Here is a 21,836-nt window from a genome sequence, read left to right on the forward strand (position 1 = left end):
CAGTTTTATTCACCATTTCTTTCCTAATAATTCCTAACATTCTGTTTGCTTTTTTGACTGCTGCAGCACACTGAGCCGACTATTTCAATGTATTATCCACTATAACATCCAGATCTTTTTCCTGGGTGGTAGCTCCTAATATGGAACTTAACATCATGTAACTCAAAGGTGGTTATTTTACCCTATGTGCATCACTTTGCACTTGTCCACAGTGCAAAATTTGGTACAAAAGGAACTGTGCACGGGGCAGTGGAGCACATGGTCTGATGTCATGTCCACCACCTGAAGAGAGGTTTACAGTATGAAAAGGAGAACATTCTGTAATGTACACCTTTAAGCTTGACTGCACCAGCACGATCATCATATTGATTTTGTTTTTCAATGCAGGGAAAAGCAACAGGAATCTAAAAGAGGGCCTGCAGAGGCTTATTCATTGATCAGTAACCAATAGTCCTATACATACCCAGGAAAAAATGACTAAATAATGTTTACCCAGTGTTCCATCATTTTTCCTGGGCATGTACAGGACTATCAGTCACTGATCCATGAAGCTGAAAGAAAGACTATTTAATAATCTAAGGCCCAGATTCATTAAGGCTTTTCTCCCATTTTGTGTCTTTGGGAGAAACTCCTAAGTGAATCAGGTACTAAATAAAAACGAGAGGATTCATGTCAGGCTGTCAAGAGTACTAAATAAATGTTTACCCAGTGACCCTTTAGTACTCTGACAGCCTGATATGAACCCACTCAATTTTCTATTTAGATTGTTAAATAGTCCCTCTTTCAGTTGCAAGCTCTATTCTAAAACATGCCGAGTCCTTCTATATCCATGATGGCCTCCAGTGCGCCCTTTCTTTTGTTTTTTTTTTTTGTTACTGTTGTCTCTTTCTCTGTTGATCTGCCCAGATGGCTCTGGGGAGCTCTCACATTTTTTTTTTTCCTGCAAGTAATCTCAATAGAAAGTGGGAGGAGAAAAATAAAAATCAATCAGCTCAAAAAAGCAGAAAAGGTGATTAGAAAGTGCAACAAATCAAGGGAGAAAAACTGGAAAGCTATGACTACAAATGCTCGTAGTTTGGGCAATAAAATCCAAGAGTTGCAGGCCCTAATGGTGGAGGTGGACGTGGACATTTGTTGCTGTTACCGAGACATGGTTCATGGATTCTCTTGATTGAGATGCGGCCATACCGGGCTATAACTTGCTAAGGAAGGACAGAAAAGGGGGAGAAGTAGCTCTTTATGTCAAGAACAAAATCCAAGCAACTGCACTGCAAGGAATGTGGGGTAGAGAAGAAGCATTATGGGCCATCCTAAAAAAAGATGTTGGTGCATCCATTTTTACTGGAGTGGTTTTACAGGCCTCCGACTCAAACGTAAGAACTAGATAGAAAACTGATTGAAGACATCCAAAAAGGTGGGAAAGAAGGGAGAAATGTTGATTGTTGGAGATTTTAATCTGCAGGATGTACACTGGAGAATCCCTTCTGCGGAATCTACCAGAAGTAGAGAGATAGTGGATGCCCTGCAAGGGACTCTGTTCAAACAAATGGTAATGGAACTCATGAAAGAGGGAGTTATACTCGACCTAGTGCTCAGTAATGGGGACAATGTCTCTAATGTCCGGGCGGGTGCCCACCTCAGCACCAGTGACCATCAAATGTAGAATACAGAGAGGTCACACGAAGACCCGAGTTTTGAATTTCAAAAATACAGACTATCAAAAGGGGGACGTACCTGAAGGCAGAACTAGAAGATTAGGGGAAAATGAGAGAGGTGGAATGACAGTGGGCTAAACTAAAAGGAGCAATTACAAAGGCAACAAATCTATATGTGAGAAAAGTAAACAAAATTAAGAGAAATAAGAAACAGATGTGGTTCTCAAAGGAGATGGCTGATAAAATAAAAGCAAAAAGAACAGCATTCAAGAAATATAAAAAAGAGGAACAGGGAAGAATATCTGGTGAAACTGAGGGAGACAAAGGAAGAAATCAAGAAAGCAAAAAGTCAGGTGGAAGAAAGGATTGCCAAAGAGGTAAAGTGAGGTGACATAACATTTTTCAGATATATCAGAGAAAGGTCTAAAGTGATATAGTGATTGAAAAGTGACAAAGATCAATGTGTGGAGAGAGATGAAGAAATGGCCGAAATATTAAACAAATACTTCAGTTCGGTGTTCACTAAAGAAGTCCCTGGAGAAGGACAGTCGCTTGTTGACAAGACTATGGATGGGGGTGGAGTAGATGAAACTCTGTTCACAGAAGAGAATGTATGGGAAGAGCTAGGAAAACAAAGTGGACAAGGTTATGGGGCCGGATGAGGTTCATCCCAGGATACTGAGGGAGCTCAGAGAAGTGCTGGTGGGTCCCCTGAAAGACCTGTTCAATAGATCCCTGGAAACGGGAGTGGTGCCACGAGACTGGAGAAGAGCGGTGGTGCTCCTGCTTCACAAGAGTGGGAGCAGAGAGGAGGCTGGAAACTACAGCCTCACCTCCGTGGTGGGGAAAATTAATGGAGACTCGGAGACTCTGCTGAAGGAAAGGATAGTGAACTATCTTCGATCCGGTGGATTGCTTGACCCGAGGCAGCATGCATTCACCAGGGGAAGGTCCTGTCAAACAAATCTGATTGATCAAAGAAGAACACTGGATGTGATTTACTTGGATTTTAGTAAAGCTTTTGATACGGTCCCACATAGGAGTCTCGTGAACAAAATGAGAAGCTTGGGAGTGGGTGCCAAGGTAGTAGTGTGGGTTGCAAACTGGTTCACTGACAGGAGACAGCGCGTAATGGTAAATGGAACCTATTTTGAAGAAAGAACGGTGTTAAAGTGGAGCGCCACAAGGATCAGTTTTGGGACCAATTCTGTTCAATATCTTTGTGAGCGACCCGGCGGAAGGGATAGAAGGTAAAGTTTGTCTATTTGTGGATGATACGAAGATCTGCATCAGAGTGGACTTGTCTGAAGGAATAGAGAGAACGAAAAGTGATTTAAGAAAGCTTGAAGAGTGGTTAAAGATTTGGCAGCTGGGATTCAATGCCAAGAAGTGCAGCGTCATGCATCTGGGGTGCGGCAATCCAAAATAGCTTTATGGTGGTGAAAGACTAACGTGCACGAAGTGGGAGAGGGACCTTATTGTGATAGTGTCTAATGATCTGAAGGTGGTGAGGCAATGTGACAAGGCGATAAAGCCAGGCAATGTGACAAGGCGATAGAAGAATGTGACAAGGCGATAGGTAAAGCCAGAAGAATGCTGGCTGCACAGAGAGGAAAACCAATAAGAAAAAAAAAAAAAGGTGATAAAGCCCTTGTACAGGTCCTTGGTGAGGCCTCACCTAGAGTACTGCATTCAATACTGGTGCCCGTATGTCAAAAAGGATAAAGACAGGATAGAGGCGGTCCAAAGAAGAGCGACCAAAATGGAGAGGGGTCAGCATTGGAAGACTTATGAGGAGAGGCTGAAGGATCTGAATATGTACACCCTGGAAGAAAGAAGGTGCATGGGAGATATGATACAGACTTTCAGGTATCTGAATACGAAATATCTAAATTTCTGTAAATCATATTATAATCTTCTTAGTTGCTGTAATTTGTAATATTTGTAACTCTTTCAATAAAATATTAGCCTATTTGGGTGACATTTTGGTCTCCAAGATGTATTTGTTTTCATCTGCAAGTCTAACTGCATATTTTCAGAAATTAATAATGCCAAAATTTAATTTATTAACATCCTTACAGCTAATTCCTCTCACAAAACAGAACACCGTCACCCATAGGAAGAGTGGAAAGTGTGTGAAGTTAAAAAAATACATAGATAAATAAATGGACTGAATCAAATCACGGTGAACCTAAAAGATGTGGTAGACCTGATTGACAAACTGAAGAGTAGCAAATCACCTGGACCGGATGGTATACACCCCAGAGTTCTGAAGGAACTAAAAAATGAAATTTCAGACCTATTAGTAAAAATTTGTAACCTATCATTAAAATCAACCATTGTACCTGAAGACTGGAGGATAGCAAATGTAACCCCAATATTTAAAAAGGGCTCCAGGGGCGATCCGGGAAACTACAGACCGGTTAGCCTGACTTCAGTGCCAGGAAAAATAGTGGAAAGTGTTCTAAACATCAAAATCACAGAACATATAGAAAGACATGGTTTAATGGAACAAAGTCAGCATGGCTTTACCCAGGGCAAGTCTTGCCTCACAAATCTGCTTCACTTTTTTGAAGGAGTTAATAAACATGTGGATAAAGGTGAACCAGTAGATGTAGTATACTTGGATTTTCAGAAGACGTTTGACAAAGGTCCTCACGAGAGGCTTCTAGGAAAAATAAAAAGTCATGGGATAGGTGGCGATGTTCTTTCGTGGATTACAAACTGGCTAAAAGACAGGAAACAGATAGTAGGATTAAATGGACAATTTTCTCAGTGGAAAGGAGTGGACAGTGGAGTGCCTCAGGGATCTGTATTGGGACCCTTACTTTTCAATATATTTATAAATGATCTGGAAAGAAATATGACGAGTGAGATAATCAAATTTGCAGATGACACAAAATTGTTCAGAGTAGTTAAATCACAAGCAGATTGTGATAAATGGTAGAAAGACCTTGTGAGACTGGAAATTGGGCATCCAAATGGCAGATGAAATTTAATGTGGATAAGTGCAAGGTGATGCATATAGGGAAAAATAACCCATGCTATAATTACACAATGTTGGGTTCCATATTAGGTGCTACAACCAAAGAAAGAGATCTAGGCGTCATAGTGGATACACATTGAAATCGTCGGTTCAGTGTGCTGCGGCAGTCAAAAAAGCAAACAGAATGCTGGGAATTATTAGAAAGGGAATGGTGAATAAAACGGAAAATATCATAATGCCTCTGTATCGCTCCATGGTGAGACTGCATCTTGAATACTGTGTACAATTCTGGTCGCCGCATCTCAAAAAAGATATAATTGCAATGGAGAAGGTACAGAGAAGGGCTACCAAAATGATAAGGGGAATGGAACAGCTCCCCTATGAGGAAAGACTAAAGAGGCTAGGACTTTTCAGCTTGGAGAAGAGACGGCTGAGGGGGGATATGATAGAGGTGTTTAAAATCATGAGAGGTCTAGAACGGGTAGATGTGAATCTGTTATTTACTCTTTCGGATAGTAGAAAGACTAGGGGACACTCCATGAAGTTAGCATGGGGCACATTTAAAACTAATTGGAGAAAGTTCTTTTTTACTCAACGCACAATTAAACTCTGGAATTTGTTGCCAGAGGATGTGATTAGTGCAGTTAGTATAGCTGTGTTTAAAAAAGGATTGAATAAGTTCTTGGAGGAGAAGTCCATTAACTGCTATTAAGTTCACTTAGAGAATAGACTTAGTTTTTGGGTACTTGCCAGGTTCTTATGGCCTGGATTGGCCACTGTTGGAAACAGGATGCTGGGCTTGATGGACACTTGGTCTGACCCAGTATGGCATGTTCTTATGTTCTTAAGGAGCTGAAACAAAAAGCAATCTAGCTGCCCAACTCTGATGCTTGGACAATGTCCTGCCACTGGGCAGCTATTTATTATGCATATATTTATATTCTATGATATCCAAATTCTATGCAAAGAAGAATAAAAACATTCATAAGCAGCACACAAATGACAAAATAAGACAGATATGAGCCACTACCACTTACAATCAGAAGATGGTGATAATTGCTACTGGGGAAAAAAAAAGTCAAACCTACTCCTTTAATTCAGGACTCGAGTGCTAACAAGGACATGTCCTCTCTTACAACTATAAAACCCGAGCAATCCAACAGGTTTTTTTTTAGCTGTTTTCCTAAAGGTGGACAAACGGTGCAGCTCTTAAAATTCTCAGGAAGTAAGTTCAGAGACTAGGGCCTGTAATAGAACAGGTCCTATCACAAGTTTCCCTAAATGAGCTACTCTAACTGAGGGAACATCGAAAAGATTCTGCTCAACAGAACAAAGAGCGGGCAAGTTTGTATTTTTAGTAAGGTGCTAAAGCAAGCTGGTGCATCGCTGCTTAAGGATTTGTGAATCAGAGTGAGAATTTTATATTTAATAGTTGCCTTATTTAAGCATATATGCTCACAGTTTGGATGTCCCAGGGCTGGGGTCTGATTGGGGGCTGAAAGTTAGCCAGAATATGCCAATGTTTGGCACCATATTAGCCAAGCATCATATATCACAGTTACTGCTGGCTAAGTTTAAGCCTATTTTGGCAGCTGAGCAGCACTTTAAAAAAAAACATGCCCTTAATATAGATTGATATGCCGCCTATCTTGAAGCAGTCCTGGGCCTCGATTTAATTTTTTAACCCAGCACTTCTCTCTTGCTCCTCTGGCCTTCCAGTTCAATCTGAACCAGTACCCTTATTGGCCATGAAATTTTATTCATGACCATCCATGGTGCCTCTGTCTTCCCTGGCAAAATGGAATCCTCTTGCTAGCCTTGTCATTGCGGTGGCCATCTTCTGCCAGAGGTCACAGACTATAACTCCCCCACCAAGTATCCCGAGCCCAGTCAGCAGGTAATACTGTTGCCTGATGGCTTTAACTTTTTCCTTCCCTCCCTTTGGGAGCAAAGGCTATCAATACTGCCTGTATAGCATCCCCAGCCTCGGTTGGCTTGGGAATCAAATTCAAGCTTCCTATAATACTGCTGCCGAGCAGTTAAGACTGAGCCATTTCTTTTCCTTTCCTTAATGAAACGGGAAGGTATGCTTAGAGGACAAACATGCCATGTAGAAGCAAAGCTTCAGCCTTACCAAGTCCATTATTAACAGGGCTTCTGATGCTACTTTCACTTGAAATGGCTCCTGCAATCAAACAAAGGTGATTATAGAAAGACACAAAATGAAAGGAGGCTTTAAATGAATAAAGTTTTTAAACACTTGCCTGTTTCTCCTCATTAAAAGAGCAGCAAGGGATTAGCTGGAAGGGATCAAAAGAGCTATAAAGTGAAACAAAATTCTTCTCAGAATGGGTTATTGTTATTAGAAGAGGCAGCTTAATATAACAGCAGCCAAGCATTCCTCCAGCTCTCTCTCATTCAGGCCGATGTAATACCGTGTGCTCAGGCTAGCGCACAGGTTAATCCGTGGTTGGACGTGTGTCCATAACTCTTATGCAATAAAGGGATCAGTGTGTCCAAAACGCGCGTAGCTAATAGCGCTCATCACATGTAAATGCCATCTGCTGGAGTCAGAGAGATACCGAGGGATTGCAGGTGGCACTCTCTCTTATGCAGCAGTGTCAAAAATGCTGGTAGGGATGCATAACCCACTGGTCTGCAATGATCTGAGTATATACAGGAAATGCCATGTTGATGGAGGCTATTAGCTATTATACCCCCTTATGTAAAAAATAAATGTAGGCCTGACACACATATTTTTACCCTCAAAATGTAGCACCAGCCCCAGAGCTGGCATTAAGTCTTGAGGAGCCCCAAAAGTTAACAGAAAAGCAGAAAATACTGCTTTTCTGTAGTTCCTCCGACTCAATATTGAGGAAAATGGATACTCAATTAACGAGAGTCCATTTTCCTAACCCGTGGCTGTGCACAGATTAGGAAAACGGATGTTTGTAAAATTGAGCATCTGTCTTCCTAACCCGCACACAGCCACCTTTCCTGGGCACCCGATGCCATGGATGCACTAGGGGATGCACAATTTATTCCTAGTGTGTTCTTTTTAGCGCAGTGGCTCATTTGCTTATTGCATCAAGCGCCCAGGAGAGGCAATTGTGCAGATGTTAAAAAAAAAAAAAAGGTGTGTCCCGTTTTTAGCCCATCGATATTGCATCGGCCTGTTTGTGTCCTTGTTACAAGTCAGGGAAGAGGTGCAAGGCAGAATTCAAAGCGTCACAGCACATTCCCTTTGTGGGGTAGATTAACTCCCTAAACCATTATAAACTTTGTATGCACAAGGACAGAAACATTCACAGCAATCTGAAGAGAGGTTTGTGAAACTTTACTTATCTCAGAACATCCTCACTTAGAAAAATCACCAGGGGAAAAAAATCTTTGATATGGAGAGAGTCAAAGCAATGGTAATCACAAGCAAGACTGCAAGGGATCTTAAGTCTGGTCCTCAAGGGCAACACACAGGCTTGGCTTTTCAGGGTGACTAAACCGTGCAAATTAACCTTCTTTAAAACATATATATGCAAATACATGGGATGGACAATCAATGTGTGTATCTTCACAAGCAGGCTCATTTGCAGCCCTTTCCATGTTCTATAGCTAAATTGCCTCTCCAGCACCTTCTTCCATCTTTGCTATGGGGCTGTCCTCCAAAGTGATTAATGCACTAAGAGGCTTCTTTGCCTTTCAAAGTGAAGTGAAAAGAGGCTTCAGAGTACTCAAACCAGCCTTTTCTGTTGAAGAAAAGCCATTTTGTAAACATGTAAAATGTTCTGTTGCCCCTGGTGGTGGGTTGATGACATCTTTAGGGCAAGCTCTCCTCACATCTAGAGGACTTTCTAATGCAAACTCGTTCCAGAGTTTTTCAGAGGGAAAGTCTGTGTGTGGGGTTTTTTTTTTTTTTTTTTTTATTATCCAGATACAGATGAAACACATTAGTAGTTCACTTGCTACTCTATTACATCTATGAAAAACAGTCTGCACGCTGTTTTACCTTTTTGTTGGTCTTGGTCCTTTGGCGTATTTTACCAGTTTGCTTTTCTCCTCTTCTCGTCTCCTTGCTAATTCCTCAGCAGAGAGATGCTAATGAAGAGAAATGTCACTCTTTGTTATTAGGGAGGTCATTAGCAATGAATCTTGCTGTCAATTCTTTCCTTATTTTCATTTCATACCACCGTGGTTTTAAAAACCCAAACTGAATTTTAATATTGTGTGTGTGTGTGTGTGCGCGCACACAAACGTCCGGCGAGTTACCACCAAGTAATTGCTTTGTGATTGAAGACCAGTTTATAAGCTGGAAATTACCTCAAAGGTCTGGCCTTCCAGATCCTTAGCATCACACCAGTTACCCCAGGGATCTCGCACACGCCGGCGCCTGGTTCGCTGTAAGAAGCAGTTACAGCATTAATCACAAAGAAATCAATTCATGTACTTCCAGTGACTGACATTCACTTATTTTAAATATTTGTCTCCCACCTAACAGCCATTCTAGGCAGACTGCAGATTTAATATTCAGAACAAGACATGACAAAACATCAGTGACTGCAGAGCTGTTAATCTATCCGAACCCAATAAAATGGCTTTGCAAAAAGGAACCCCAGTACAATTTTATTTTTAGCTACAGTTGCAGAAGGTTTGACGTCCAAAAAGTAAAAAGACGGAGATTGTCCGCACATTAGTAACCCATGGCCCACCCAGTTGAACTACTGCATTACCACAGTCTCAGTTGCTATCTTCGGTCATTTGCATCCTTTGCCCCCTGCTTCTGTCTCAAGGATGCTCGATTACTGTCCTAGCTTTGGTAAATACCATCTCAGCGTGCAGGCGATTGCAGGCATCCACTCAGTACCCTCTCAGCTCAAGCACTGCTTTGTCACATTTCCTCAGAGACTACTTCCTTCCAGCTTTACATCATGACCCTTTGCCTTTGTGCCAGGAACACAGAATCCATGAGAGAAAATGACAGCACTGATCAAAGTCCTTCACAGGACATCAGCATACATCAGAGTGGACCGGGAATAAAAGGGTTTCCCCGAGGTCCACCGTTAAGCTGATGGTTTTTTCTCCAGTAACATATTTTAAAAGCTGCCATGTGACTAAATTTAAACTTTTGCGATTGAAAAACTGATATAATTAAGGGACAATTAATGGCTGTTAACAGCCCTTCAGCAATCAGAAGAATATTTGCATATCAGATGCAAGATATACAGTTTCTTAGCTCAATAATAAGTGCTGATATTTGGTTACAAGAGTTTCTCACGTAACACTTTTCTTTTTCTATCTTTTCAATATACTGATTATAATGCCAGCTGTAAAATAAACTTTCACTTACACCATTTCAAGCAACTTTCTATGGATGGTCTTCAATAACTGAGTACCTGTTAGGAATTCCCGCAAACCAGTAATAAGATCCCAAAGATCTCTTTAAAGAGGAACATAGAGGGAAGACTTATGATGCGTTCTTACAGAGACCAAGTTCTACAGCAACGCCAATGTAATGGCTCTTATGACACGATTCTTGAATTTACTTCCACAGATGGCTGGTTTAGTGCTACTCTCTCGTGACCTGCATCCTGGATCTCATCTTACCATAGACTGCAAACGCTGAGCCAGTTGGTAGGCTTCAACAGTATCTTTCCCTTCTCTGCATCTCATTTTCTCTGCCGGTCGAGGTCTGCTGTATATGGCCTGCTCTGGAGAAATACAAGAAGCAGGCAGTGCAATATTACAGAGTGGTGCAGAAGTTATGCAATCAATGGAGACACACACTACAAATTAAAATCAATTTTGCAAGAACAAAAAAAAAAAAAATTACTCTTTTCCTAAAGCAGAGATATCAAATTCTGATCTTTGATGGCCAGGCCTGATTTTCAAGATATCCACAATAAACATTTATGAGACTTGTTTGTATAGAATAGCAAGCATGAAGAGACAGCACTAATAGTAATAGAGAAGGAGTTGTACACCTTGCTGAGACGGATCCAAAATTAGAAAAAAAAAAAAAAAATCATATTTAACATGAAAAAAGGCCACAGACATCTGGGAATGAAGATAGACATCTTAACTTATATGTATAGCACAACCCCAAATTGCTTATAATACTTTCAAACACATTTTTCAAATGAAAATGCTTTTATTAAAATTCCTTATAAATATATTGCACATGCTATTAGACCATCACCCCTATTAAAAACCATTCATACTGCATTCATACCAATCATACTGCCTCCAAATTTAATCAACACACCCGCATCATATTGCAACAATGCTCTTCTAGTGCTTAGCAATTCTCAATATTTCTCATTCTTCCTATGAGTCTCCTTATAAATACTCTTTCTTCTTCCCAACATAGGCCTAAATTTCACCTAATGAAGAACTCACTGAACCTTGTGGGAATAAACGCTGACTGACAACACACTGGAGAAATTACTTTCCTGATAATTTCGTTTTCCTTAATGTAGGCAGATGGACTCAGACCCAAAGGGTTATGCTCCCCCCCTGCCAGCAGATGGAGACAGAGTCAGGTTTCAAAGCTGACGTTACTCTAGATACACCCCTGCAGTGACCTCAGCCCTTCAGTATTCTCTTCAAAAGAGCTGTGGACATACTATCGAAAAATCTTGATTAAAAATGGATAACCTTAACTGAACTCAAACAAACACTGAAACCCCAGTAAGATTATAGAAGTCCTGATCTAGGGACTGGATGACAGCTTACTCGTAATCGATATCCACTCCACGGGCAAATCCTTGGCACAATTCTTGGGTAGCTGTGAGCGGGATGCTGAGTCCATCTGTCTACACTAAGGAAAACGAAATTATCAAGTAAGTGGAGGAGTAGCCTAGTGGTTAGAGCAGTGGGCTATGAACCAAGAGACCAGGGTTCGAGTCCTGCTGTCACTTCTGTCCTGAACATCAGCTACTGTGACCTTGGGCAAGTCACTTTACCCTCCATTACCCCCCCTACAAACTCAGGGGGTCATTTATCAAAATGCGCTAAGGCGTTTTCGCATGCGTTAAGGGCTTATCACATGCGAAAAGCCCCATTAACGCATGTGACAGGCCCTTACCGCATACAAAAACATCTTTATCGCATGCTATTGCACAGACTTAATGCTGATTTTAACTACACCTTTTTGAATAGTGTTAAACTGTGCGATAAGGTTTTATCGCATTGTGTGATGTCTCCAGAAAGGCCTCTTTGAGTAGATTTCAAGCTCCTTGGGGGGGTGGGGGGGAGGGAAGAGAGAGAGAGAGAGAGAGAGAGACTAGCCATAGTGTCCTCTCCCTAGATAGGTATTTGTATCCCTATTGTAGGCCCACCTAGTAACTGAATTTGATGACCTTTGGAGTGAGGAAACTCACTCCAAGATGAGATTTGTGCAAGGTTCTCTCAACCTAGCTTGATGGATACTCTACCTGGGTAACATCAAGCTAGGTGGAGAGAACACTGCCCAAATCTCATCTTGGAGTGAGTTTCCTCACTCCGAAGGCAATCAAATCTTCACAAGAGACCACTGTTCTGTTCGAACGTCTCACATTGAATGTCAAAGTGGCCCTTAACCCCCTACACTAATACCTAAACCTCACCTCGAGTTACTAGGTGGGCCTACCATAGGGATACAAATACCTATCTCGGGAGAGGAAGCTATGGCTAGTCTCAGTCAGTCTCTCTCCCTCGCTCTCTCTCTCCCCCCCCTCATTAACAATGGTCCCCCAGTGGTTGAATGTAAGAAATACAACAGGTATGGCACTTATTGCAAAGTCTGAAAATGTTATCACAATTTGTGCTAACTTAGCTCTTCGCATAGGTAATTAGCGCAAATTGCGATAAACTGTATATTAGCATAAAACACGCACCTTTTGCTATCGCATGTGATACTTATCGCATTTTGATAAATCCAGGCCTTAGACTGTAAGCCCTCTGGGGATAGGGAAATACCTACAAAGTACCTGAATGTAATGTGCTGAAAAAAAAAAGTGCGAAAAGCGGAATATAAAAAAATCTAAATAAAATAAGTAATTTCTCCATTTCCTAGCGTGTAGCCAGATAGACTCAGGATAAAATGGGATGCACAAAAGCTACTCCCAATCGGGGCGGGAGGCTGCCCGCGGTCTGGTTAACACCGCCCTTGCAAAGGCTGTATCCTCCCGGGCCTGAACTTCCAGGCGATACAACCTGGAGAAGGTGTGCAAGGAGGACCACGTCGCCATTCGGCAGATGTTGATGGGAGACAGCTGTCTAGCTTCTGCCCATGAGATTGCCTGAGCCCTAGTGGAGTGAGCATTAACCTGAAGGGGTAATGGCTTTCCTGCCTCTACATAAGCTCCCGTGACCACCTCCATAATCCAGTGAGCTATGGTAGCCCGTGAAGCTGGTTCGCCCTGCTTCCTTCCACTGTGAAGGACAAACAGGCAAGTCCAACTTTCGGACCGGTTCTGATACCGCACCAAAAGTCTACTGACATTCAAATGGAGGCGGTATTCTTCCACATCCTTGTGCTTATCTAGGGATGGCAACAAAATGGACTGATTCGAATGAAACTCAGACTACCTTGGGCAAGAAGGATGGAATGGTACAAAGCTGTAATGCTCCTGGAGTTATCCGGAGGAACAGCTCTCGACACAACAATTCCTGTAGTTCAGAGATGTGATGAGCTGAGCACACGGCCACCAGGAACACCGTTTTCAGGGTTAATAAACGCAAGGAAAGAATATGCAGTGGCTGAAAGGAGGGCCCTGCCAAAAACTCCAATACTAGATTAAGATTCCAGAAGGGGTAGCTGAAGATGCTTCACCCCTTTCAGAAAATGGGCCATGTCCGGATGAGCTGACAGGCGGGTTCCGTTCACCTCGCCCCTGAAACAGGAGAGCGCCACTATCTGGACCTTCAAATAATTAAGGGTCAAACCTTTATTCAAGCCATCCTGCAAAAATTCCAGAATTAGTGGGATTTTGACTGTCCGAGGGGAAACACGCGTTCCTCCCACCAGGCCTCAAATACTCTCCAGACCCACACATCCGCTAGGGACATAGAGAGCTTCTGGCGTGGAGTAACTTGGCAATTACTGCCACCAAATATCCTCACTTCATCAGGCGAGCCCTCTCAAGGGCCAGACCATAAGACAGAATTGAGTCGGATCCTTGTGAACGACCAGCCCCTGCTGTAGCAGGTCCCTGTGCAGTGAGAGACACAGGGGGGTCTCCACCAGGAGTCTCTGTATGTCTGCATACCACTGACACATGGGCCAAATATGCAGCTACGAGTAGGATTAATCCCTTGTGGAAAATGACCCTGCCCAGGAGAGGCCATGGAAGGAAAGCATATAACAGCTCCTCTTCCGGCCAGGTCTAAACGAGAGAGTCAATCCCCAGGGTCAACTGGTCACTTCTGTGACTGAAAAATTGGGGAACCTTTGCATTGTGAGATGCAGCCAGCAGGTCGATGGACAGGAGACCCCACTCATCTACTACTAGCCGAAAGGCTTCGTCAGACAACGCTCACTCTCCTGGATCCAGTCTCTCCCTGCTTAGAAAGTCTGCTCTGACGTTGTCTTTTCCTGCGATGTGGAAGGCTGAGATCATCTGTAGATGTATTTCCGCCATTCCATAAGAAGATCTCTCTCTTGTGACACTTGCTGGCTTTTCTTTCCATCCTGGCGGTTGATGTAGGCTACTGTTGTTGCGTTGTCCAACATTATGCGGATCGCTTGTCTCTGGAGAATGTGGCTGAATTGTAGTCATGCCAATCTGACTGCCCAGGCTTCCAGGCAGTATGTTCCAGAGGGCCTCTTCCTTGGTCCAAAGCCCCTGGGCCGTCAAGTTCCTGATAGTGAGCTCCCCAGTGTTGCGTCCGGTCTCAGACGGCTTCGACCTTTGTGCCTCACCTTTCTTCCTGCTCTCTCCTCAAGCCTTGGGAGGTTGGCTGGCACTGCGTCTTCTTGCCGCTCTCCCCGGCGTCCCCGCATCAGCTACTGTGCTCTCCCGCAACTTTTACTGTATCGGCCCACGAGTTAATAAGGATTGGAATTGCTCCGGTCTAAGCAACTCTGCTGCTTCAGAGCTGCCGTTGGAAGCTCTCCTTACCCTTCGGGGCTTTGCTCCTAACTTGGGTATCCGCTCCTCGGTGGCTCTTCTACTTTCTTTTCAGGTGCCTATCCTGGGATCCCAGGTACTCGCTCCTTGAAGGCCTGCTCTCCCTAGACCTGGTGCCTGCCTCTCAACAACTTCTGCCTGCTGGGGCGATCCGGGAAACTACAGACCGGTTAGCCTGACTTCAGTGCCAGGAAAAATAGTGGAAAGTGTTCTAAACATCAAAATCACAGAACATATAGAAAGACATGGTTTAATGGAACAAAGTCAGCATGGCTTTACCCAGGGCAAGTCTTGCCTCACAAATCTGCTTCACTTTTTTGAAGGAGTTAATAAACATGTGGATAAAGGTGAACCGGTAGATATAGTATACTTGGATTTTCAGAAGGCGTTTGACAAAGTTCCTCATGAGAGGCTTCTAGGAAAAGTAAAAAGTCATGGGATAGGTGGCGATGTCCTTTCGTGGATTGCAAACTGGCTAAAAGACAGGAAACAGAGAGTAGGATTAAATGGGCAATTTTCTCAGTGGAAGGGAGTGGACAGTGGAGTGCCTCAGGGATCTGTATTGGGACCCTTACTGTTCAATATATTTATAAATGATCTGGAAAGAAATACGACGAGTGAGATAATCAAATTTGCAGATGACACAAAATTGTGCAGAGTAGTTAAATCACAAGCAGATTGTGATAAATTGCAGGAAGACCTTGTGAGACTGGAAAATTGGGCATCCAAATGGCAGATGAAATTTAATGTGGAAAAGTGCAAGGTGATGCATATAGGGAAAAATAACCCATGCTATAATTACACGATGTTGGGTTCCATATTAGGTGCTACAACCCAAGAAAGAGATCTAGGTGTCATAGTGGATAACACATTGAAATCGTCGGTTCAGTGTGCTGCGGCAGTCAAAAAAGCAAACAGAATGTTGGGAATTATTAGAAAAGGAATGATGAATAAAACGGAAAATGTCATAATGCCTCTGTATCGCTCCATGGTGAGACCGCACCTTGAATACTGTGTACAATTCTGGTCGCCGCATCTCAAAAAAGATATAATTGCGATGGAGAAGGTACAGAGAAGGGCTACCAAAATGATAAGGGGAATGGAACAACTCCCCTATGAGGAAAGACTAAAGAGATTAGGACTTTTCAGCTTGGAGAAGAGACGACTGAGGGGGGATATGATAGAGGTGTTTAAAATCATGAGAGGTCTAGAACGGGTAGATGTGAATCGGTTATTTACTCTTTCAGATAGTAGAAGGACTAGGGGACACTCCATGAAGTTAGCATGGGGCACATTTAAAACTAATCGGAGAAAGTTCTTTTTTACTCAACGCACAATTAAACTCTGGAATTTGTTGCCAGAGAATGTGGTTCGTGCAGGTAGTATAGCTGTGTTTAAAAAAGGATTGGATAAGTTCTTGGAGGAGAAGTCCATTACCTGCTATTAGGTTCACTTAGAGAATAGCCACTGCCATTAGCAATGGTTACATGGAATAGACTTAGTTTTTGGGTACTTGCCAGGTTCTTATGGCCTGGATTGGCCACTGTTGGAAACAGGATGCTGGGCTTGATGGACCCTTGGTCTGACCCAGTATGGCATTTTCTTATGTTCTTATGTTCTTATGGAACTATCACAGATACGCCTCAGCTTCAGTGAGTACTATCTTCAGTTTATCTCACCTACAGATACAGTGCTTCATCCGGGACCTGTTCCTGCTCCTTGTGCTACCTACTGCGAGACGGGTTCTCCTTGCGGAGGATCTCTGGACTGATACTGCTGGAGCTAACTACCACCACCACTGTCCACTCCTTGGGCAGTGCCATGCTGCTGTATAATAAAGATTATCCTATGTCATCCTTATTTGATGTGTGTGCCAAGAGTCTAGCCTGGTACTGCAGTTCCCCACGGGGCTCCTCCCCCTGGGGGTGTCCATCACTGTAGTACCCAAGAATCCACTCCAACACCTCACAACCATAACACCAGCTCAGAGGCTCACATCTGTCATGAGAACCACCTAGTTCGGACGGGACAGGGGTACCCCCCCGCTCAGATAAGCTTCCTGCAGCCACTGGAGCCGAGAGCATACTTACATCGTAAGTGGAGGCGAATCGAATAGTCTTGAGACAGTGGGTTCCAACATGACAGCAGGGAGCGTTGAAGTGGTCGTATGTGTGCCCTTGCCCACGGCACTACTTCCAGGGTTGCCGCCATCAAACAGAGGACCTGATGATAGCTCCACACCGTCGGGCGTATTGTGTTCATCAATAGACGCACTTGGGACATCAACTTCCTTATCTGCGTGGTCCAGAGGAAGACAGATATTCCAAGGACTGGGAGGGTTTGAGATTGCTTTTGTCCAGGTTTACAACCCAACCGAGTTCCTGAAGCAAGGTGGTCACCTTGTTGGTCACCCAGAGATGCTCTTCCCTGGACTTTGCCCGGATCAACTAGTCATCCATGTACGGGTGCACCAGGATTCCCTCTTTATGCTGCCGCTAAGACCACCATAATCTTGGAAAATGTTCTGGAGGCGGTGGCCAGGCCAAAGGGCAGTGCCCAGAACTGATAATGGCGTCCCAGTACCACAAAGCGTAGGAAACGATGTTCTTGTTGGATTGGAATATGTAGGTAGGCCTCGGATAGGTCCAGGGAGGTTAAGAACTCTCCTGATTGAACGGCCATTATCATGGAGCATAGGGTTTCCATGTGGAAATGAATCACTTGTAGATGTTGGTTGATGCTCTTGAGGTCCAGGATGGGGCGAAAGGAAGCTTCCTTCTTGGGTACGATGAAATAGATAGAATAACGCCTCGTATTTTCCTGGGGCGCAAGTACTGAGATTATAGTCCTCAACCTGAGGAGTGCCTTAATAAGGCAGTCTCCACTGCTTGCTTCTTGTGTTGGGCGTGGCAAGGAGATAACATGAATATGTCCCAAAGAGTGCTGTGAAATTCCAGTGCATATCCTTCTCATATGGCTTCCAGTACCCATTTGTCTGACGTGATCTCGACCCACTGTTGGTAGAAGAGGGTCAATCGACCCCCTATCTCCTTGTTCTGAGGGTGGGTTGGGACAAACCTGAATCCGAGCCCAACCCTCTCTTGGGCTGCCGATTCTGAAAGGACTGAGATCTTCAAAGGACCGAGACCTCTGAAATGTCGAGTTCCTGTAGGGGCAAAAGCGTTGGGAGTCCCTGGATCGACCCCTCATGGGTGAGGGGCGCTGTAACTGCTTTATCTTCTGGTAGCCGAGATACTGGAGATTCGCCCCATTTACTGGCCAGCTTTTCCAATTCACTTCTGAAGAGAAGTGATCCTTTAAAGGGCATCTTTGTGAGATTTGCCTAGGAGGTTGCGTCTACTGACCAATTCTGCAGCCATAGCTGTCTTCTGGTTATCACTACTGAGGCCACTCCTCTGGCCCGGGTACAGACTAGGTCCGAGCCTGCATCGGCTAAAAAGGCAGTAGTGGGTTCCATAACTGCTCTGGAATTCACCCCCGAGTCATCCACCTCCTGAGAGAGGAGCAGGCACGAACAATCTACCAGGGCACAACAAGAAGCAATCTGTAAGGTTATTGCTATTACGGCAAAGGCCTATTTAAGCATGGACTCCATCCGTCTATCGGGCGCATCCTTTAAAGTCGCTCCGCCCTCCACTGGGATAGTTGTTTGCTTAGCGATGGCAGAGACCAGCGCATCCACTTTAGGGTAATGCAAATGCTATCTTGCTGCAGGATTCAGTGGGTATAGAGTTTCTAATGCTTGTCCACCTTTAAAACTTGCTTCTGGGGCATCCCTTTCCAGGTCAATCAACTTCTGGATGGCTTTCAGTACTGGACAGTAGCAAGAGGCTTTCCATAGGGAAATAAGAATGGGATTTTTCTTTGATTCTGTCAGAGTCTGCCCGAGGATTTCCCAGCATCTTCAGGGTCTGGGAAACCAGGGCCGCAATTAGTCTCCATAGAAAAACCGTAATATGGTCCGAGAGGGGATTCCCCACCTTTTAAGGAATCTGGATCCTCTTCTTTGTCCATGTCGCCTGGTCCCTGCCAGGGAAGTTGAGGCATGCCTTGAAGTCTGCTGATAGGATTGGGAGAAGGAGGGTTTACTGGCTGAGGTTCCGGCCAGACAGGGGCAAGTGAGGTAGTAGACTGCGCCTGTACGAAGGCTTGAAGGCCTTGAAAGAATTCCACCCAAGAGAAGGCAGCCAGGTCCATGCCTAGCCCAGGAGGTACTGGGGTAGGAGCCACTACATTTCCCTCCCAAGGATGACCCAGTGCTGGGGTTACTCAGATCCAGGGTACTTCTGGTTAAGGCTGTGGCTGACCCATCCTGTGAATGGGAGGAACAAAGCTTAGCAAAGTCCGGGAAAGCCAACTCTCCCCTGGTCTTCCTCACAGTGCTGACATAAGCAAGAATCCAGGTCAGACTGTGCAGCCCTAATTTCACAAGCAGCACAGAGAGAAAAGTACTCATGTTTCTTTGCTGCCGGAGCCTTTGGTGATGGTAACTGCATGTTCAGCTGGCTCGAGCTTAAAATTTTATGCGCACAGATTTCGAGTACCTACGTGGGCCTTAGTGACGTGTAAGCATAGCACATGCGCCCGGCTTTACTTGTATTATGCGCCTAGTGTTATGGGCACATAGTGTTATGTGCAGAGCCAACACGTGCTGTGCACGCAAGGAGACTGGAGGAAATCTTACTGAAATCCCTCCATTGTCTCCGAATCGGGAGGAAATCCTCTTTTTTTTTTAAACTTACCTGGGCTCAGCACTTACCAGCCGAATATAGAGACAGTCTCCGGCTATGGGGGGAGAGGGCTTTGGCCGTCACCGCCACGCTCAGCTTCCTGCACCTGCTGCCTTTCAGCTGCTTCAGCAGCAAAATCCACGCTAGAAACAGGCTACCGGACCAAGGCACACCTCCGAGGGATCTTGGAAATCACCTCAGGAATTCTCAACTGGGGGAGGGACCTTTAGGTATCACCGCAGGAGAGCGGGGCTCAATCTTTTCTCCAATTTAAAAATAGAATTTCTTCTTCCAAAAAGTACAGCGATGCCCATAGGAAAAACATGTCCACATGTGCTGGAGACGGAGAAATACTGAAGAGCTGAGGTCACTGCAGAGTGTATCTAGGGTGATGTCAGCTTTGAAACCTGACTCCGTCTCCATCTGCTGGCAGGGCAGTATAAACCCACTGGTCCTGAGTCCATCTGGTTACACACTTAGGAAATAAATCCTTTTGTTTGTTTAATAAACTTGTGTCATTTTATGAAAAATCCAGCATCACTGTTAAAGAGATAACATATCCAACTGACAAGCTTATGATCAGATGAATTTACTTTTTCCTGACAATTCCGTCTTCCAAACAAAGTGTGTTTTTTTCCTAACAAAGTTCAGATGGTATATTAGCACTGTGGCATTCCCTAATGCTGTCCGTTGCTTCTAGCAGTAGCACACACGTCTTTTAACATTCAAACGCGCCGTTTTCAAATGAGACGGGTTTGCAGAAGGACCAGATGTTGCTAATTTGCTTGGCATTCTTGTTTTACTTTTTTCGTTTAGTTTGTCTTATTTTTCCTCTATTTTTTGTTTTTCCAAATTTCAGGCACCAGGTGCCAAATTCAGCTGCCTAGATAACCTGGCTGTTGGGATTTTTACAGCCCTGAAATAGGCAAGTTGATATTTAATGGAAAAGAAGTTACAGCATTGCTTTAAGACTGGAATAAAGACAATTGTGTTAACCAACTGTACTTGCTTTTGATGCACAAGGCAATTTATTTCTACAGCTGGAAAATGCTGTGTTTTACTTCCCCTCTGATCATGTCTGTTGAACAAAAGAGACCGTCTACACTTTGACAGTAGACAGCATTCCTACTCTCATGACAGCCATGGTAATACATAATGATCATCTACAGGCTCTAGCTAGGGCAGCAATACTCAGGAGCATGCCATGTCCTCTTTATGAACAGGGTTACGAGGGAGCTGACCCAGCGTTGGAGGGCAAGAATAGTTCCTAGGAGACTGCACTTTTCTACTGGCAGTTGGCAAGGTCTTTCTTATAACCGATGCTCCTGACTGAGGTCATTACAGTGTCAATTCTGCATGAGTCAAGCAACAAACAGGCAAGAATAAAACCCCAGACTATTAAAACCACCAGAAACCCATGTATAAATCAAAATATGTTTTACTAATACCCATACATATATTATTGTTGCTAAATGTTGAGAGCACCAACACTCGGAAACCTGCCTAAGGCAAATTACATGATCTTAATATCCTTGTCCATTAAGCACTACTTTTCTCTTTATCTCTGATAAACACCTGCTGTCTCAGGAGTGGAAGAGCTGCTATACACACTACAGCCAGGCTGTCAGTTCAGTTGTGTAATATTTTTTGTGGTGGAATTTCCAAATAAAACAACAGTGAGAAAAAGTTAATTCCTTACCGCAGCCAAAGTTGATCGCCCCTATCAGCTCCAGGTACGTGTGTATCCGCCCTATACAGTTAACATCGCCGCAGTTCTTGAGGCCTGGGCGTACAGAGGTCTTATTCAGATACCTGGGTTTGCAATTCTCCCTATGCAACACAGCAGATAAAAGTGTCAAATGGATAGTAACATTGAGAAATAGGTACATTATCTTAAAACTGAAACTCATCCTTAATATTTTCTGGTATAACATTCCCAGAAGAGTTTTTGGTGGCCATCTTCCATGGGAAAACAGACACCAATCTTTTAAAACAGCTGCGTGCATAATGGCTAGCACACTCTCGAAACAGTGATGGCTCTGATGACTGGAGGTTAGGGCAACAATGCTACCAAAACTGTTCTAGATACCCATTTACATGATTCTATTGTTGGGGAGACATTAGTATTTCAGTTTGACGGCTGTCATTTATCTATTCCCAGCCTTAAAAAGGGCACTGCTTTACTAACCCTCATCAACCTTCCCTGAAAACATTCCACTGATGCATGTAACGTATGAATACAACCTACGTTACATGCACTGGAGCATGAACACAGAAGGAGGTAATTTTTTTTTTTTTTTTTTTAAAGAGACAATATGGTCACAAAAAATGGTAAACACCT

The 21,836-nt window shown here is 43.8% G+C and overlaps 1 protein-coding gene across 6 annotated transcripts in view; it reads right to left on the bottom strand.

Moving 5' to 3' along the window:
- MYSM1 (Myb like, SWIRM and MPN domains 1) overlaps nt 1-21,836 on the bottom strand; it is a 65,269-nt gene that overhangs the window by 24,869 nt on the left and 18,564 nt on the right. For 5 of the 6 annotated variants that reach the window (XM_029618358.1, XM_029618355.1, XM_029618357.1 and 2 more), the window contains 6 exons: nt 21,195-21,325; nt 10,240-10,343; nt 8,956-9,033; nt 8,645-8,733; nt 6,906-6,960; nt 6,776-6,826 (listed from right to left, as the gene is read on the bottom strand). In XM_029618358.1, coding sequence (XP_029474218.1) covers nt 6,776-6,826; nt 6,906-6,960; nt 8,645-8,733; nt 8,956-9,033; nt 10,240-10,343; nt 21,195-21,325 — 508 coding nt within the window. The remainder of the gene's footprint in view (nt 1-6,775; nt 6,827-6,905; nt 6,961-8,644; nt 8,734-8,955; nt 9,034-10,239; nt 10,344-21,194; nt 21,326-21,836) is intronic. The other variant, XM_029618359.1, reaches the window with a different exon arrangement.

The sequence above is a fragment of the Rhinatrema bivittatum genome, chromosome 10 (genome assembly GCF_901001135.1).
Source record: "Rhinatrema bivittatum chromosome 10, aRhiBiv1.1, whole genome shotgun sequence".
Taxonomy (NCBI): Eukaryota; Metazoa; Chordata; class Amphibia; order Gymnophiona; family Rhinatrematidae; genus Rhinatrema; species Rhinatrema bivittatum.